The sequence below is a fragment of the Sander lucioperca genome, chromosome 9 (assembly GCF_008315115.2).
Source record: "Sander lucioperca isolate FBNREF2018 chromosome 9, SLUC_FBN_1.2, whole genome shotgun sequence".
In the NCBI taxonomy this organism is placed as follows: Eukaryota; Metazoa; Chordata; class Actinopteri; order Perciformes; family Percidae; genus Sander; species Sander lucioperca.
The window spans coordinates 22,745,513-22,766,051 of record NC_050181.1 but is presented as its reverse complement, the minus strand read 5'-3'; the positions used below and the strand labels follow the sequence as shown (position 1 = coordinate 22,766,051).

Genomic DNA, 20,539 nt, shown 5'->3' with positions numbered 1-20,539 from the left:
GCAATGCTTTCTCTCAGTATGACGTGTGACCCTTCTTAAAGGGTAATTTTTCCTATTTTCCCATGCAAAAATCTTTGAAATTGGTCCAGTATTGAGCAAAACGCTGTAACTGGCAGACACAAATTGGGCTGCAATGTAATCCCATAGGGCACCACCAATTTATGTCCACTAAAAGTGCTGTTTTTGCCACTGACAGGCTCAGATTGCCTGACGACATTATGGAAAGGATCCCTACAGAGGTTGACCTTTTTGTTAAAGAGTAAGGTCTTTTTTGTTTAAATAGAAACAGCCCCGAAATCGCCATCGCCAAACTCACTAGACTCCATGTGAATAGAAACTGTCAGCTCAGCTTTTATTTTTTAGTGGAACTTTTCAGTGACATTACAACTTTATCCAATACATGTTTTTCAATGTCAATATTTCCTTTTTCTGTTCATTTGCAATGCCAAAGTCCCTGTCCTGGCTCCAGAGGTATAGAGCCCCAAAACCCTTGCAGCATTACTGCCACGAACTACACACATCTGCGTTCATTTCAAATTGAACTGTTTATAGTGTGCATTACATTTTACTGCTTGCTTATGATGGCTATTTAGCCACAGCTGGAGGTGACATTGACCTGACATTGATACTGTTGGTCATGCAGGCCAGTTGAGCAGATGGCACGTGGCCAAGTTGGAAATAAATGTATCTGAGCAGTGGAGGGGCCAGGAAGTGTGGCTGTTAAAGATGTCCAAGGTACAAGGTCATGCCCCATACCGGGAGACTCATGCAAGTCAGAAAAAAGTTTGCATAATTTTATATTAATGGAAGTGGTTTCCCATAAAGGTTATGCTTGTCATATATGTGAAGTCCCCCAGGTTCACTCCCCCTTGTGTGGGATTCAGGCAAACATTTTCACAGACTGCTGAAGAGAAGCAGAGCAATGTGAAGCGATGCTTTAAGTATCCAGGCTTAAGGAAATTAGGAGGTGGTTGCAACTCAGAGCTTAGCATACCCCATCTAGTTCCCCATCTTGAGACCAGGTCCCGCACAGTTAGCTCTGGCAACACTGCAGTATTTTATGATGCCAAATTGAAGCATATTCCCATTTCAGATAGGATGATTTGACCTGTGTGAACGTCTGAGCTGAATCAGTTCAGCTGTGTCACCTAGTGAATGGACACATTTTTAGGACCTATAGTCATGAGTTTTGGCTAATGACCGAAATAATGAGATTGCAGACACAAGCAGCCAAAATAAGCTTTCTTGGCAGGGTTTCTAGGGTCAACCTTACAGACCATGGGTATATAATGAAACCTGGATACAGCGGAACACCGTTCATTCCTATGAGAGTTGCTCAGTGGCGCATGAAGCCAAAAAAAGTTCCTCGTATAAAATGACCCGGATGATCGGCGCTGCTTCTACATTATGAGGCCCATAGAACAGGAGCAATAGAGACCTCCACCGGGCGAGCCGTCTACTTCCGGTTTAGCTCTCCGCTAACTTGAATGGAGATTCAATTATTTAATTGTGCGTCTCTTCTAGACTTTCGAAGGAAGTCGGTTAGAATGGATCAAATTCTGATAGTGAAACAAGTCATTTCGTGGGGGTTGTGACGCTCGAAAAAAAAAGTATCCACTAATTTACAGATGTCTCTTTTGCCATGTACAGTAAGTCTTTTTTTTCTAAAGTCATTTTGACTTCTGAAGCTAATCACTGTCACTCTCACTCTCACTCGCTCTACCACACACACACACACACACACACACACACACACACACACACACACACACACACACACACACACACACACACATACACACACAAATGCCGGCCCTGCTATTATCTTAAACAGATTGACACACACATCAACGCAAAAATATAAACTTCAGGCCACTTACATAGGCTACAGAGAAAGCTCTGGTGGAGCCTCTGCAGGACCATGAATCCCACTGTACAGACTGGGTGAGAAGCTCTGACATCCAAAAGGAGCCAGGAGTAGAGCTGCTGTTTGAAACCAGTTATGGTGTTTTGGACATTGCATTAATATGCACCCTGGATGCCTTGCTGTAGAGGTATTCCAGGCACGTCTAACTGGGAGACCCTGGGGCAGACCAAGAACACACTCAGGGGAATACATATCCCTGTTGGCCTGGGGACCTCCGGGACCCCGCTGAGGAAGTAGTTAGAGAAGGGCATTTCTTCATTTGTATGTATGGGGACGAGGAAAGTTAGAGTGACCAAAGATTCTCTCAATGCAGATATGGGACGTGATTAAAGTTCCTTAAAGAGAGATGAGAACAAATCTGAACCTATCCTTTGTCACTCAAGCAGCCAACACATTATATTTCAGTCAAAGGAGCTGGCTTCCAAGAGCAAGAAGCTAAAGATCCCTCTTTGAAACATAGCCCCAGTGAACCTTTAGCATTCTGCTGATGCATCAAAAACCAAATGATGAGCTGCCCTGACCCTGTCCAAAAGCAACCTGAATATTCTGCTGAAACACTTGAATTACAAGAAGCCAGCTCTGTCTGGAGACGAGCAGTGGTTTGCCACTGTGGATGACTGATTTAACAGAGACAGGGAGGAGGAGGCTTTTTACCCTGCAAATTTAAATTTGCAGGGTAAAAACCTTCCTCTATGAGGATTATCCTTATATTCCATGTTTAGCCCTTAGGCACCCTTACAGCCAACACTCAAAGTTTGCATCTAATTCTAAGTATTACAGAGACATAGATGGAGGAGGCTGAAGACAGATGTGGGCAATGACAACTTGGATTTTTCTGTAGCAACTGAGAGTTCCTGGTAATTAAAGTAACAACCCTGTCTTCTAGAAGTAACATTCATACGTACAACTAATGTGCAACAGTAAATACATTTTGAAGGAAACATAATACCAACTGATTTTATATTAACATAATGAGGAAATGTTGTTAATTAGTGCATCTGGCAAGTAACAAAGAACAAAATGTAAATATTGCATTATTACACTTTTTTTAGTCAGTCTGAAAGTGCCGAGGCCTGCCCAAATGCACAATCATCTAAGACCTGCTTGAAGGTTGACAATCATGAGACCACCTCACACACAACAAACATGTCACCTGAACAGGGACTTGAACCCTGGACCCTCAGATTAAAAGTCTGATGCTCTACCGACTGAGCTATCCAGGCTTCATGTGCATGACTCTCTGGAGGGAAATCATCACCCGCAGTCCAAACAGAGGTTTGAACCAGTAAAACCATAAGGCTTTAGTCTGTTAACAGGTCAGACCCTGATTTGCACGTTGCCTTGGAAATCAAGATAGATTTCAATTGGATATGTGATCTAGCCAACAGAGACACATGTGGCTAAATGTAAATAAAAGTGTCCTAATAGCTTGATGGTGTTTTAAGCTTTCAAGTAGAGCTGGGCAATATATCGATATTATATCGAGATCGTGATATGAGACTAGATATTGTCTTAGATTTTGGATATCGTAATATCGTAATATGGCATAAGTCTTGTCTTTTCCTGGTTTTAAAGGCTGCATTACAGTAAAGTGATGTAATTTTCTGAACTTACCAGACTGTTGTAACTGTTCTATTATTTAACTACCCACTAAATCATTATATCCACATTACTGACGATTATTTATAAAAAATTCTCATTGTGTAAATATTTTGTGAAAGCACCAGTAGTCAACCCTACAATATTATTGCGTTATCGATATCGTGGTATTTGGTCAAAAATATTGTGATATTTGATTTTCTCCATATCGCCCAGCCCTACCTTCAAGGCAGCGCTGCGACCGTCGTCTTCAATGCACCTTAACCCTAACCATAACCATTGCTTAATCCTAGTGCCTCTCTGTCCAGTCAACATCCTGCAAACCTGCATGGAGGTCGACAATAGTGGAAACTACAGTCATATCACACAACAAACCTATCACCTGAACAGGGACTTGAACCCCGGATCCTCAGATTAAAAGTCTGATGCTCTTCAAATAGATAATTTACGGGAAAGGATCATCCAAATTCCAAATGGGGATTGAGACAGTGAAAACCATTCAGCTTTTGTCTGTTAATACCTCCTTCTGGGCAACATTCTATCCAGTTGGATGAATGTCACATTTCTTTAGGCACCTAATTGAAATAAGTCGAGCATAATTTTCAATCTGCAGAACACAGCAGCCTTCATTTGCAGTATATTTGTGTAAATAATCACACATTTAGCATTTGGTTGTAAGTAAGTAAGCTGTACGTGAATATTGAACATTTTAAACATGTATTCATGTTCATTAAATGTTGTGTACGTCAGGCTCTGCCAGGGAAGTTTGTGAGCTCAGGGACAGCCTGTGCTGAACTGATCAGGTTCCAAAGCATCACATGAGCAGAGTCACACCATCAAACTAAAACCTTGTTAAACCTCGTTTAGTTCAGTGATCATGAGATCAAACAAGGAAATGAAGATCACAGTGTGGCTGGAGTCAGATCCAATTCTCCTGTATACAATCTTCCAACTAACTGAATATGAGCAGTTAGCGCTGGAGATGTTTCTTGAACAGCTGGCTGCTGTGTCTGCAACTTATACAGTTTAGAATGTTAACATATATTATCCCCCCACCCGTCTTTCTCATTCTTTGCAGTTTCATCTTGCATCACCACCTATAAGAAAACTCCTCCACCAGTGCCGCCCCGAACTTCAACCTGCTCCACAGCCTCCAAGCCCTACATCTCCATCACAGCCCAGAGCAGCACCGAGTCTGCACAGGTACTGCACAGGTCTATTACGTTAACCTACCCCTACAGAACATGGGTAAGGGTTAAACTACCCTAAGGACTTATTCCCACATTGCACATATGGAAGCACACAATAAAATATGTGGTATGTGTATGTTTCTCTGTAGTTCAGGTTGTTTAGACAGGAAAGAAGAACACCTCTTCAACTCTTAAGGTACAAAAACCTGCACCACATGCTTGAAAATACTAGTCCTTTTCCAAGAAAACCACCATGAGGAAACTGAACACACAAGCTGAAAACATGTTCTAAATGTTTGATTGGGTGGGCTAGACACGTTTGTGTGGGCTGAGCCCACCCCTGCCCCTAGCTTCTGCCTGCCTTGCTTCTCAATGTGTTTCGTACCCCAACTGTGATGCAGCTCAACCCAACAACAATATGACAGTATCAGCTCATTACATTACATTTATTTAGCTCATGCTTTTAACCAAAGCAGCTCACAACAAGTGCATTCAACCAATGTGGGCACAACCTAAAAAGTGCAAGAATCATGCAAGTACATAGATTCAAATCTATTGATCTTCTTCAAGTGCTACATTTATAAACAATAGGAGATAGAGAAAGAGTTGTATTTTTATTTTTTGTATGGGCCAAGGTGAAGTCTTAACAGATGAGTCTTCAGTCTACGGCGGAAGATGTGTTAAGTTTCTACTGCCTCAATGTCAATGGGGAGTTTTTTTTCCACCATTGTGGAGCCAGGACAGCCAACATTTGTGACTTAGTAGAGCGGTAGCCGGGCCCCCTTCGAGTATCAAGCCGATTGGCAGGAGCAGAGCGTAGTAGATGGTCTTGGGTTTTTGGTTTGATCATGTCCTGGATGTAGGATGGGCCTGAGCCATTCACAGTCCAAGTGACATATACCAGTGTCTTGAATCGGATTCAAGCAGCCCCTGAGAGCCAGTGAGGGAGGCAGAGGAGTGGGGTAGAGTTGCTCCCCTCCTTGCCCAGCTCCTGATTTATTTAACTCAAATAAAAATTTCATAAATGATCCTATGTGATATTAATTGTGATATTAACATTGAAAGCAATGCTCCATGTTTTCTAAAACCAACCAGGATGCATACATGGAAGAGGAGGGACCCAGAGGTGACATGACCATCCAATCCGGGCTCAGTAACTCAACAGAAAGCATTGACAGCATGAAGGCCCTGACAGCTGCAATAGAAGCAGCAAATGCACAGGTTAGTGCTTTGGACTGTTAATGTACAAATAAAAAACATACTTAAAATGTTTCCCAATTTTGGGAAGCGACTATTTGTATTAAACACATTTACATTGCTTTTGTGAATATTGTATTCACAATGTACTTAATGTCTGTTGTCATTATTTCCATGTAGGTCCATGGACCAGCCAGTCAGCATGTCAGTAACAGCACCATGACAGTCAGCACCCCCACCCCCTCAATCCTGAGCAGGGGGCCAGTTGTTGAAAACCACCGGGATGTGTACAGGAAAGAAGCACTCAGGAAGGGCAAATGTCTTTCCATAGGCATCCAGGTATGTATGAGTCAGCAATGGTGGCGGAGAGACATAGAGGATGAGGCCAGAGGACATAATGGGCTTCATTTACATAAACATTATATCGAACCTCTATATCTGTGTTTCTGCATACACATATCTACTCACAAGTCACTATTACCTCCCCAAACCAAGAGTATTTGTCAAAGCATTGATTTCACATACAGTAAGACCCAGTGTTGACACAAATTGATGTCCTTCTTATGATGTAACCGATGTGATTATTTAGTTGTTGTAGTTTTAATTGGTGTTACTATAGGTGATTATTAGGAATTACACGGCCCTGTTGAATACTTCTGATTGGTCAATCACGGCATTCTACGGTCTGTTATTTCTGTACAACAGACTGTTGCTAAGTATAACAGACCATTTGCTAAGTATAACAGACCGAAGCCATGGACGGCGACTCTGGCGGACCATTTTTACATCAATTCAATCCTTTTTGAATCTATATTAGTGCTCATACTGAGCTCATACCGCTGAGCAGTGGATCACAAAGGGAGAGAGAGGGAGGAGGAAACAGGGATCGCTAACAGCGCTAATGTATACAGTATAATATATCTCGCTTTCCCCCTGATGGTCTGAAGTCGCTAAATTTGTTGTTAGTCGCTTTTTTGAAATAAAGTCGCTAAGAGGGTCTGAAAAGTTGTTAAATCTAGCAAGAAAGTCGCCAAGTTGGCAACACTGACTACATTATCCCTAACTTATCCCGCCTGTCTCCTGTAGGTGGATGGACCAGAAGAGGTTCCAGATCCAGAGGACCCATCCAAGTTCACCTCGGTAGGGGTGCAGGTAGAGGATGACAGAGGGTGAGGCACACATGTTTCTTTACTTCTCTTTAGTTGACTTTTTACTCAGTATACACTTGACCATTTAACATCCCCAGCACATATGAGCAAGGCTGGACATTTGGTTTCAGAGCAAGCAAGGACAAGTTATTCATGAATATAGTCTTAAAACAATAGTTACACATATACACTCTGAAACAGGTTTTGTACACTCTAATAAAAATGTCTCCCTGTTAATACTGGCCATTAAAAGGTCCCTCTCTAATGTGCTTCCAATGTAAGTGATGGGGGACAAAATCCACAGGAGGTACTAAGCTTTCAAATTATTTAATCAGTATCAGGTGTCCAGTATCAGGTATCCAGTGTGATATTAGCCAAGTTGCACTTCTTCACACTTCACACCGACATATTTTGAAGATTGAATGTTGGCCCTCATGTTTTCCTTGTTTGTGTGCATTTTGATCAACGCAAATACTCTGAATTGCTTGTAAGTAAATGAATGTGGTAAATGATTAATATGTAAGCGCTACACTGGCAACCTGTTCAAGGTGTTTCCCTGACCAATCCATGCCTTTAGCATTTTAATGACAGGGAAAAGGAATATGTAGGTATATAGGATGGATGCATAAATTAACTTAAGAACAGGGTAGAAAATGGAAGACCTTAAGCTGGATTTTTCCTTAAAAACTGTCTTAAGGGGCTATGCCGTACCGACAGATTTATAACAAAATGTTTACCCGTCTAGAGGGTGAGGTGATATCAACAGGCGCTTAACTACTTATATATCAAAACCTACGGCATCAGGAACTACAGTGGGACTCCTGTTAACTCCTTGCTTCGACTATAAATTCCAGCTTTACCTAACAAAATGCCTAACATAAATCCTAAAAGATTAGCATTTTTTGTTGGCAGTTATGTCCATTGTTACTTTTGGTGATAACAAAAGCTTACTCTGAGACTGGAGAAAAAGTTAAACTATGTACAGAAATTGTGATAGCCACGGTACAAGCATATGGTCTTACATACCAAGTAAGAAAGTAAAGTAAAGTAAGTAAGAAAAGTAAGAAATTTTTTTTTCTATAGCACCTTTCAAAACCTAGGTTAAAAAGTGCTTTACAAAAGACAAAAAGGTTAAAAGAACAAAAGATGAGTACAACACAAACATTACAACAGCACAAGCGTTACAACATTTAGAGGCATAACTACTCAAAATAGAGCATATGGCTCAAGCACAAAAACATTTAGGAAAGAGGTAGGTCTTCAGCTGAGACCTAAAACACCCAAGAGAGTTTGCTGACCCAGTCCCAGGGGGAGACTTTTCCACAGCCTGGGACCCAGGCAGTACATTTACTGCTGAATTTTGCACTAGTGAGCACACTGTGAAATCAAGTAAAATATCAAAATCTGTGACCTATATTTAATTTTTTTAGTTAGTCACAAGTTTTCCGCACGGTAATCTGATTAGATGCTGTCTTCAGTCATTGAAGTCATGCTACATGAGGCGTATTTTCCTTAAGACTAGCCGAGTCTAGCTGAGTCATTTACGGCTGTCGTGTAATTATTCATCTCTCTCTGGTCACAAATAAACACCCACAGACTCATCTGTCAGGGATATCATCTGCAATAAACTCTAAAAAACTGTGGATGAGGACCAGTTTCAGTGACTTCTAGACTTCTCTGCAATTTACTTCAGAGCGCTGTCTTGTTAAGCTACAATTTTGATAAATAATGTAATGAAAACACATGATACACAAGATAACGGCAGGATAATATCCATGCAGTGACATGTCTTGTTGATGCACTGTACTGACTTTCCAATAAAAACCTTTAAAACCAGACAGCAATCCATTCTATTTACCTTTAAACTTGTTGTCTTCTTTTTATTTTATAAAGGACAACACACATTAATTAACATTTCTGTAAATGTGTCAGTGTTAGCCAGCTGGCTAATTTTCAACTGTAGTCCTTTGGCCAAATAATTTTAGACTAGAGCAACAGGAAACAGCAAGACATTAGTACAGGTTAAACTATACAGACAGAAGTCAATAAGACACCATACAGACAGCTAGAGCAACAAATAAGCTTTCTCAATAAACTGATGGGGGAAAAGGAAATATTTCAGAATTTAACAGCACCAGTGTTTCTGATACCATAGTCTATATCCCGCAGGAAATTCCGCTGGATGCATGTATTTTCCGTTTCCTTTTTAAATCCGGTGGATTTATGAGGACTGTGGTTGACTGCTCCTCAGATCTCTGCAGGTTAAATCCAGACAGCTAGCTAGACTATCTGTCCAATCTGAGTTTTCTCTCGCAACATAGAACAACATAATGTAATTCTTCTAAATAAAACACCACATTCATTATGAGTTGCACTTGTTTTTATTTTAAATCAATTGTACATCAGATAAATAATACACATTTTCTATAGGCTCACTTTTTTTGAAAAACAATTCCAGTGCTGGTTCCATGGTATCAGACATGAAACAATCTTGGTGCTTAGTATTTTCTGTTTGTCTACCTCTTGTTGTCAGGTATCGTCGGTTCCAGCGCTCCAACAGCGTGACAGCAGCTGTACAGGTAAGCTTCCACTACTGCTCTTTTGTTGTTGAGCTACTCAGCTCAAATCATTACCCGCTCCGAGGTACTTTGGTTTAGAGGATTGTGCAACCTTGGCGGAAGTGAATATCTTCCCAGTACAATACCGTATGTAGTTTCAGGAAGGCTTCAATTTTGTGTCTTCTTATTTTTGAGAGTTAACCGTATGGGTCCTTTCATATCATTTAATGTTTGAAGGATGAGGGTTTCGTTCAAGTCCCTGATAGTAGATACATACTCAAAGATGACCTTTTCTTTTTAGTCAGACATTACATATTTCCCTCATAGTTGTAATTCTAGCGAAATCGCTTGAAACAGCATTCAACTATCTACTGAACCCAGAAATCAGCACATTTCCTTGTAAAGCTTTCAGACTGTGTTTATGAAGCTGTGGTGTGTAGGGGGCAAAAATTTGGGATTGACCTAAAATGAATCGATACCTGATGATGCGCATAAATACATTTTCAAACAAAATGGACCCGGAGATATTAGACCCTATTCAAAATGATGTAGACTCAAACAGACCCAAATAGAGCAACACACTAATCTAGTATGGGTCAAAATAATGGATCAGCACCTTTATATCAAACATGGACAGAAAAAAAGGTCTTTTAACAATGTTCAGTTAGTGGAAAAAGATATTCTTGGTGATTCTCTGTGCAGATCAAGGGAGATGGCAGGATACACACTATAGAGGCACATACAGAGGAGTATCATCAGCATAGAAGTGAAGATTAGTTCCTTGAACTGAGCCCTGAGTTACATCAAGGTTGTGATGATACATCTCCCGTGATGAATATGATGTACCACCTGATCAGAGCTGATACAGTTACAGACACAGGATTACAATTTCTAACCGGCCAATTTAGACTGAATATAATTTGCAAGCGAGTGGACCTCTAGTGGTGAGACAAAGACTTAACAGACCTGCACCGACCACTCCAACAACAATCTGTCAATTCAGTCAGTCATGTGAGGGTTAATGCTCGACGATGTGTCCATTATCAGGGGTTAATGGACTATGGACGGTTCTGGCCCGATGCCTGAGGCCATGAACTGGACACCTTGAAGGCCATTAACCCACTTATACCATGGTTAATTGCCAAATGACATTTTGTAAGACCATTTATATTTTCATGCTTTTGCAATCAAAATCTAAAGTCTGTTTCCTTGGTAACACCTGAGGGTTGGACTTGTACCTTGAACAATAATTGCCATCCCATAAGGTTTCTCTATGAAATGGAAACGTTGTTCACTTCTCCAGTAAATAGGACGGACCTTAGATAACTTCCTGGCAACCAGAGCTGTTACTAGTCTGCTCAGCTCGTATAACTCTTTGGCTCAAACAGCTACAAGCCAGACGTTAGCCAGCTAACGTTATGCTAGAGAGATTCAAAGTCAAGAACATTGTGTACGATTGACAATCGGTAAATATAATTTGACAGTATGTTTAACAACAAGACAAGCTAGCTATCCACCCATGCCAGTGTTTTAGCTCACTTGCAAATTTTCAACACCTGTCCACGGGACAAAACAAAAACAGAAAATAACGGTAGTAATAACAATGCTTATAATCAAAGTGATAAAGATGAAAGATGATCTCTAAATGTAAAACAAAGAAAGTTTAGAGGGGCAGTGTAGTTTACTCTTGCAGCTTTTGTATTAGCGCCTTCCTGTGCTGTGTGAGGATCAGTGTTGGGCAAGTTCATTTTAAAAAGTAATTAGTTACAGTTACTAGTTACTTTTTCCAAAAAGTAACTAAATTAGTTATTCAGTTACAAATTATGAAAGTAACTAGTTACTTCAGAAAGTAACTATTGCGTTACTTTCAAGTACATTTTTAAATGCTCAAATGTGACCCCACCTCCACCTATCCCTCTTTAACGGAACTTAAAATACATGTGCATGTTCAATTATTTATGATAAATCTGAATGTTATAATGAAATGGACACTTAATACAATACATTATTAACAGAAACAATGTACACAAATCTAAACTATTTTAATGTTGCTGTGGGACAAAGTGAGACTAGCCTCCAATCAAATACCATGTATGTAGATATTATGTTTATATAGTCGATCGATACAAATAACACAACACCTCAACAGGCCACAACTGGGCAAAATTAAGTTATGCTTGTTAAGCACTATACCAAAAATAAATAAAAAATATACACACTCTTTGTAGAGCAAATAACGTAAGTGGCCTGATGTTTATACTTGTGCGCTGGTGTGTGCGTCGAGCCGGACTGTGTGTGTGTGTGTGTGTGTGTGTGTGTGTGTGTGTGTGTGTGTGGGGAGTAGGTGATAGAACGAGGGAGAAGTGAGAGAGTGACGGTGACTCTAGATTCATAGTGAGAGAAGCAAAGTGTCTCCCCTGTTCTTTCTGACCACAGTGGAAAATCTGTAGCAGGAAAAGTTAACCCTCTCCTTGATTTCATAACGCCATACCTGTCTCTCTCTCGTTGACTGACTCGCTTGTGTTGTTCCTTGTGTGTCTGACTATGCGTGCTTTCGAACACCCGCCCAACTCTGCCTCTGATTGACTTAACATGACATTTTACTCAACCTCAGCCAATCGTCAGCATTCATGCGCTTGCGTCGTGCACTGCCCACTAACCAAGGAACAACAGTAAAAAGACTCAGAGAGTTGGTCTGATGAAAAAAAAACAGCTTCAAATATAGTAACGCGCCACATTTTTTGGCAGTAACGGTAACGGCATTATTAAGATGGGAAGAGTAATCAATTAGATTACTCGTTACTGAAAAAAAGTAACGCCGTTAGTAACGCCGTTATTTATAACGCTGTTATTTATAACGCCGTTATTCCCATCATTGGTGAGGATGAGGCACTGAAGGACTTCACTCAGTGTTTTTTTTTTCATCGGAACTCCTTAGTAGGTGTACTATATCATTTTTATATCACACAATAGACACCCTGCAGACACCCTGCAGCCAATCACAATTAAGTATTCACCCAGACCATGGTATAATGAAATGTATTCATTATTCCATCCAGGCAGATCTGGACATGCCAGACCTGCTGGACACCCCTTTAGACTCCCCGGACACTGACATGGAAGTCCTGTCATCTGGTGCCATCTCTCGACAATACTCCCGCGATGCTGCCACCTCTACAGTCAGCATCCAAGGCTCAGGGAACCACTACCACGCCTGTGCCTCCGATGACTTTGACGATGTGGGCTTTGACCCATCCATCCTCCCCCCTCCAGACCCCTGGATAGACAGTGTAACAGATGACTCACTTGATGTCAACTTCAACAGCTCTGCTATACTGGAGGTTTGTGGGAGTGTATTCAATGATATTTATAAGAACAGGTTCAGGGACGTTCAAGACATGAACACATAAACAACAACATTCATTTCTTACAAATGCAGTCGTCATGCCAGAAATACTGTTGTCACTCACTAATTAACTCATCATTTGCTACTTTATCGTGCTTTCATAATGTTACGCTACAGTTAAAGCAGCACTAATGAATATTTTCATCAATAATGAGGAAAAAATCTCTAGAAGTGACATTTCATATTACCGCCAAGTACTGTTGTAGTCATTTGCTCATAGTTGGCAGTATTTAGTACATAGTAGTTAGTATTTACTTTAAGGAAGATAGTAACTGCAGTCATCATGAACGATGTGGATTATCTTTTACAGCACAAATTTGAAAGTCTGCCTTTTGAAGAAAAATGAGAGATTAAACACTTATTTGAATCTACAAAAGAGGCCCTGCAGAAAAAGTTTGGGAACCACTGTGTTACATTATTGTAAATGAGGAAATGCAGTGGTGTATTTCAAATCAATCTGCACTTAAACTGTATTACAATGCAGCAGTAATATAAAATTGACAAAAATGAATGATTGTTGTGGTCTGTGATGGATAATACAACACAAGCAAGTTTCGTGATTCTACTTATTGACTTTCATACCTTTACAGAAATTAATGGAGGCCTGGAACAGTAGAAAAAACACATCCAAACATGTACAACTGTATTTAATGCATTTGGAAATGGTCAACAATGGTCATAAGCATGATCCTTTAAATCAGAGCTCTTCAACGGGGGATCCTCAGAGTTGCTGCAGGGGGGCCACCAAATTATTGTTCGATGGTTTAAAAAACAAACAAAAAAGATGTCTGACAATATACATTTTCATGAATCTAACATATTACCACCATGGGTGCCAGAGCCTTCAGTCTTATTATTATTATTATTATTAGTAGTAGTAGTAGTAGTAGTAGTAGTAGTAGTAAAGATACATATTTTTTTAATGCAGACAGCACTAATGATAGGCTTACTGGACTATAGTTAAGGTACTCATAAGGTCATCCACAGATTAAATTAAGTTTAAGGATTCACTGTGCCACATTTTAACATAAAAACATGATGTATAAATATATGAATATGCCAACAGTTTTTATTTTAAAAGCTTAGTATTATATACACCATAAAAAGGTATGTGTAAAGGCTTTAGGCCGCCCTAAACGTTATTGTATTGTAGGCCCAGTTTAATATGCAACAACATTTTGTACAATATATGCAGTAGGGGGTCCTGCTCTGTCTCTTTTTCAGCTAAGCCCTCCTTGGCCTAAAAAACATTGAAAACCCCTGCTTTAAATAGTTAAAGGATGTACTAGTAATGTGTTTAAAGGAAGTAAATATTGCAATAAAAAAAGGATTCTTAGAAGATTACAAAGGTGCCAAATTTTTTTTCTTGAAATTATATTTTATGTTAAGTTATAAGTAAGTTAGTTATCAGCCCATTCCAGGATTTTTGATCTTGCAAATTATTAATTGGTAACAGGCAACAAAATTTTAACTCTCGACATATATGAGCTTCATGATTTTTCCACATTACTGGCTTTGTTACATGATAGTGAGTATACAAATTGTCTATGCAGGTGTGTCTCTACATGTTGTGAACATCTGAATGTTTGAATGGCAGGCGGTGCAGCGGTCGGTGTGTCACAGAGATGGACGCTGGTTTCTGAAGCTGCTGCAGGCCGAGACTGATCGCATGGAGGGCTGGTGTCGACAGATGGAGCTCGACCAACGGGAGAATGACCTGCCTGAAGATAGTATGTCTTTCTGTGGGTTTTGTCCGTCATGTTTAGGTTCCAAGTGTGTATGTTACAACATAGGAAAGGCCTTATTTTATTTGCCCTAAAATCTGACATTAGTACATTATTCTATTCTGGGAAAAAAATGTTTTAAAGGGAAATACATTACTATGAAAAAGTAATCACATAGCAGTCCTTCCAGAAAAATGCTTTTTTCAGATTTTTACGGGCAAAAATCCTTGATTATTTATTATTAGTTTTCTTAAAAAATGCGATGGAATATGCGGGCTATTTATGCAATTTTATGCGATGAAATTGCGGGAACTTGCAAAAACTGCAGTTTCATCATGGCTTCATCGCGGGGTTTGCAGCTTTTCGATGATGTTCACGTCGCGTAATTACGTCACTTCATAACGTTATCATGGCAACAGGGGAAAATGGCTGCTCTTGTGTGAAGTAAACGCAACATTTTTCAACTTTCTGCTAAGATATATGTGACTTTTTTGCAACGAACTAATAATTGCACCGTGGGCATTCTTAGTTCATGTACTTGACATCTGCACATGGAAGAGCTAAAATGTGTTTTGAACTGTCTGTTGTACATTTTCTCAAGAACAGATGGATGTTCTGTAGTTTAGTCTCTTTCTAAAACTCTGTGTCTATCCTCACAGTCCTCGGCAAGATGAGGAGTGCTGTAGGAAGCGCTCAGCTTCTGATGTCCCAGAAGTTTCAACAGTTCAGGGAGCTGTGTGAGGAGAATCTGGTGAGTGTGAAACACTCACACTGACAATAACATGCAGTCAATAATTTACACTGTTACACATTTTTCACTTTTTGTATAATAGACTTTTGAACAAACTAAGATTTGTAATTTGTTTCCTGCTTTCTCCTCTCAGTTCCACTAGAACATGTTTACATGCTTTAATGTTTAAAAATCACACAATTTTTTTGTTTGTCTGAAACATTCAGTTTTAGCACTTGTCTCTTTAAGCCCCCTTTTAAGCCCAGTCTGCTCTGATTGGTCAGCGTTCCCGGGTCTTTCACATCTGCGATCTCTGTGAGTCTCTGCATCATCATGGGCGCTAAAGGAGACTTTTAGCGTCAGTAACAACGGCAAAGACACCTGACCAAGTGTCCGTATTTTACGCGATGGGAGTGAGGATGTGTTGCCTAATGTGTAAAACCATTTTCATTAATTTCCTCTTCCCCGGCTTTCAACTTTGACATTATTTTTTCTCCACCTTCTCCTCCTTTTCTCCTGTCGTAGAACCCCAACGCCCACCCTCGTCCTGTGGCCTCAGACCTGGCGGGCTTTTGGGATATGCTTCAGCTGTCCATTGAGAACATAAGCCTAAAGTTTGATGAGCTTCACCAGCTCAGAGCCAACAACTGGAGACCCCTGGATCCCCCTGACAGAAAGGTACACACACACACACACACACACACACACACACACACACACACACACACACACACACACACACACACACACACACACATAAGCTTCCAGTATGCTGACTGGCTGACCAGGGATAACAACATCATCTGAATAGAAGGTTTAATGTTGTTCTTTCCCAGGTTTTTCTCATGGTTATTATGAATGTGAGTAATTATAAATATAATATAAATGTCTCATTTGGTAACAAATTACTTTTGTTTATGGTACCCAAAGGGATATTTACTGCTCTGCTGTTCCTCCGTTAAATCACAGCTTTTTTTCCAGATCTAATTTACTCTACAACTAAACAGTCTTGTTTTTCGCCTAACTTCTGTACTTCAAATGCTTTGGAGTCAATTTAGATAAGGTGAACACCCAATGGAAACACAAATTGTGTTAGCCAGGTAATTATTCATCAGGCTCAACAGAAATCAACTGTTCCTGATCAGTGGTTTTAATATTTTGTGCAATCGGTTTCAGATTCACAAAGAATTGCACAGTGAAGGCAGTTTGCCTGTTTATCACTATTTTCTAGAGCTACTATAACAGCATGCAAAGTTCCTTTTAAAAGCCCTTAAAGACTTTGAGATTTTGGAGTGTTTAAACCCCTTTCAGACATGCCCGCCATTACATTTATCTTATTATCTAATTTATTGTCATATGGTATGTCTGAACAAGCACACAGGTCACTTTAACACAATCACTTTACATACAGCATGTGGGCTTAACATCCTGTCATTCAAGGCTTGTACTGTAGGATTTTATAAAGCAAGCATCAGAGTTCGCTCTCTATGGATGTTCAAAAAAATTGAAACGATGGGAAAATGTATCAGTGGGTTCACTATGAGAAGAGTGCTCACGATTGTCGTTAACAAAAGCTTCAACGGCAAAATCAATTTTAAAATTCCCACAGGTCACTGTCACATGAGTCAATTGCTTAAAGCTTTAGTGTGTAACTTTTACTATCTGTTACATTCAAGCCATTGCCAAATGAGTTGCTACAAAGCTAATTAAGACGATGAGCTCCACACAACTCTCTCTGTGTTTCTCAGTATGGCTGTGTTCAGAAATTGGTGTCGTCCGTCTGTCGCGGAAGGCTTGTATCATGTTGATGCACTGACAGTTTTGTTGTCATTACTTAGAATTCCTCATGGGGGAGACAGAAACTACGCACTATAGCTTTAACGCACAGCATTTGAGCAAGTAGGAATGAAACGACACTCCCAACTGTACGTCCTGTCATTCACTGCTTTTACTGTCGCTTATTGTAAAGCAAGCATCTTTCACTCTCTATTCATGTTAAATAATGAAAATGATGGGAAAATCTATCAGTGGGTTTACTATGAGAAGAGGGCTCACGGTGGTCATTAACTAAACGCTTTAACAGCAAAATCAATATTAAAGTACATCAGTGATGCAGCCTGCAAGAGAACAGAAAACACTCTTGGTTTTCCTGATCATAACATTTTTGAATCATCGCTCTCTCTCTCTCTCTCTGCCTCTCTCTCTCTCTCTCTCTCTCTCTCTCTCTCTGTGCCAGCTCTAGACTAGATACTGTAGCTTGCTTTTTGTTGTATTTTGCAAAGCTTGTGATGATGCGAGTTGATGTCGCTGCTTTCCTCCATTTTTATTTTATTTCATTTTCATTGTGGATGATTGATGACCAGACATTTGTTACACAATCTGACATGCACAGAGATCACAGTGTGACGCTTAGTTTGAGACTAAGATTTTATTACACCATCTCACACATTGTGTCATGACATGAACCTGTAGGACTGTTGTTATAAGATGCCAGAGTGTTTTGGGGCTTTTACATCAATATGAAATATGTCATATCACGGAGCACTTTCCAAACTCCAATTGTTTAATCTGCAAGACTCATCCTTTTCAAAGTAACACTCTTTATTAGCTCATAATCCGAGTGTAAATCACACCTGAGGTTCCTGGATGGAAGCCTGGTGACAGCAGTCATTTTGGATGATAAAACATTTTCACAATGTCCTTACGCTACCTTTAACCCTTGTAATGTGTTAGAAAGCTGCACACATCTTTTGTGTTAGTGGGTCATAATTGACCCGTGATTTAACTCAGCCCAAAATACTCATAAAACAGTGATTATCATCCAATATTGTTTTTCACCTCATAGCTAACTTATTATGGGTGTGTGGTGTGGTGGGGGCAAATTGAGCCAAATTTGATCCACAAAGCAGCACATAACTTATGCAACAGCCAATATTCTCTGCCGGGTCACACTTTTTTTAAATTTACTAAAATTGTGACAGCATCGTTTGTTGTGTTAGAATACCTGTTTCTGAGGATATCATGAAGCCTTGTTTCAATAAAAGAAAGTAAATGAACTTTTTACATATCTGAACTGAAGTGAAAACGGATCAAATTTGACCCTAACAAAATATAAGGGTAAAATGGGGATTTGGTGGTGAATTCATGTTGAAAAAGAACTTGCAATCAGGAGGGATCTTAAGTTTAGCGTCACTTCAAAATAGCTTTTATCTTGGCGAATCAACAATCTATACATACACACACATGACAATGACCGAAGCAAAGAAAGCCTTTTTTTAATTGGGCAGTATCACTCAGCTTTTCTCTCATGGTGCGGAGTGAGTGCATGGTTGTCTGACTTGGTCTCTGTAGTGATACAGATACTCTTCCTTCTGCATATTGTATCTTTGGTGTATCTGTAAATCTCTTTCAGATGTCTTCTGCCTGGCCTGTTTTCTCTCTTTCAGCAGTGTATGTTGTGGCTTTGCTATCATTGTGAATACTGACTTTGCTGGCTTCCTCATTTGCTCTCATTATTGTCTTTTCTTTTCTTGTGCTTTTTTGTGTTGACAGTGAAGGCGCTTGCAAACAGCCACGCATCAATCAGCATAACTGCAATGCCAACAACACCACAGGGCCTTGACACCTCTGGGCCTCCGTAGATCCATCATATCTGTCTTTCCATCCATCTGTCCATGCTTCCTTCTGCCCTTCCTTCCTTCCCTCTGCCGCCTGCAACCGTTTGTGTGGCTTTTTGTTGTGTGTGTGTTGTAGCTGCCAGTGTGAAGATAGATGGAGCGGAGAGAGTGTGGCTAATATTTCTTCTCCACAAATACACCTTACAGCACACTGTTAGATACAATTAGAAAGACGTGCATAAACTCCAACCCTAAAACACCAAAAACAAAAAAAAGGGAATTAGGAGGCAAATAAAACCAAATAAAACACCAGTAAAAGAGGAGTATGCCAACAAGAAACAAATACAACATTAAAATATGACATGAGATTTCAACCAAGATTTATTGCAACTAGAAGGGAAAAGTCTAACTTATTAACCCAATTCAGCATATTCATATGTTTGGGAAGCCTTTGTCTTTCCCTACTATGAAGATAAGAATGGTTACTGCCTTTTGTTAGGATGCAGTCCAGTCCAGTACAGCTAATGTGTGCTGTACTGGACTATGGAAATTCAGCATTAGTCTTCAGTCCATTTTAAAGTGAGGTCAGACGCATGTGGACAAAAGCTCAGCTCAGTGCAGAATATGATTTTGAAACCAGCAATAAATAAGGCAATGAAATAAATACAGAATTTTACAGAGTGCAAAGGTAGGGAAGCTAAATCAGAGCAGCTACTTTAATTCAGTCTCTTGTCTCTCAAGAGGAACTTAACATAGTACAATGTTGTCATAACTGGTAGAAATGATGGACAAAACTGTAACGTGGATTTTAAAAAGTGCTCGATAAATAAAGATTATTATATTCTGTATTATTTTTTAAAATCCACGTTACAAAGTGCTTCACAAAACAGCAAGTATAAAAAATAATGTACCAGAATTGTCTTTAAGGGCATTTGTGGTGTCAGTAGAAAGAGAGGGCATTATGTCGTCTGCATAGTAGTAAAACTGGTGCCATGTTTATGTATGCACAGTTGATGAAAAAATAAAATAGGCGCAGGAACAGACCTTGCCACAGGATACTCTTGCAAGCACTTAATTATGTAAAAGTAATATAATGTTATAATACTATAATACCTAGCTTGCATGCATATGTATATAAAAGCCTCAGACTATACAAGGTTGTGTCACATACAAACACACATTTGACAATAATGTACAGTAGGTATGATCTTAGCCATCCCCATGCAGATAGTTTGTTGTACAGTAAAGAAAAAAGGTTGTATAATAGAGAAAATGGAACAAACTTGTGAATCAACACATGTAGGGAATAAGTTAAGAGCTGCAGTATTACAGAAACGGTGTGTAATGCACTATGTAAAAGATGTGAAGGATGATGAAAAAAGAATTATACAAAATGTCTATTTTTTCTGACCTCTTATTTACTTACACTATTACACATATGTA

General features: G+C 39.7%; 1 protein-coding gene and 1 non-coding gene across 3 annotated transcripts in view; one reads left to right on the top strand and one right to left on the bottom strand.

The window, feature by feature from the left end:
• LOC116043998 (disks large-associated protein 1-like) overlaps nucleotides 1–20,539 on the top strand; it is a 108,140-nt gene that overhangs the window by 78,414 nt on the left and 9,187 nt on the right. The window contains exons 7-16 of one of the 2 annotated variants that reach the window (XM_031291051.2): nucleotides 4,605–4,729; nucleotides 5,812–5,937; nucleotides 6,094–6,252; nucleotides 7,000–7,082; nucleotides 9,595–9,640; nucleotides 12,679–12,960; nucleotides 14,623–14,755; nucleotides 15,409–15,500; nucleotides 16,005–16,157; nucleotides 19,032–20,435. In XM_031291051.2, the coding sequence (XP_031146911.1) occupies nucleotides 4,605–4,729; nucleotides 5,812–5,937; nucleotides 6,094–6,252; nucleotides 7,000–7,082; nucleotides 9,595–9,640; nucleotides 12,679–12,960; nucleotides 14,623–14,755; nucleotides 15,409–15,500; nucleotides 16,005–16,157; nucleotides 19,032–19,034 (1,202 nt within the window). In that variant the 3' untranslated portion in view covers nucleotides 19,035–20,435. Of the gene's footprint in view, nucleotides 1–4,604; nucleotides 4,730–5,811; nucleotides 5,938–6,093; nucleotides 6,253–6,999; nucleotides 7,083–9,594; nucleotides 9,641–12,678; nucleotides 12,961–14,622; nucleotides 14,756–15,408; nucleotides 15,501–16,004; nucleotides 16,158–19,031; nucleotides 20,436–20,539 lie in introns of those variants that run through there. The other variant, XM_031291049.2, reaches the window with a different exon arrangement.
• On the bottom strand, nucleotides 3,078–3,150 carry trnak-uuu. Its single transcript has one exon. It is a non-coding gene; the product is annotated as a tRNA-Lys (tRNA).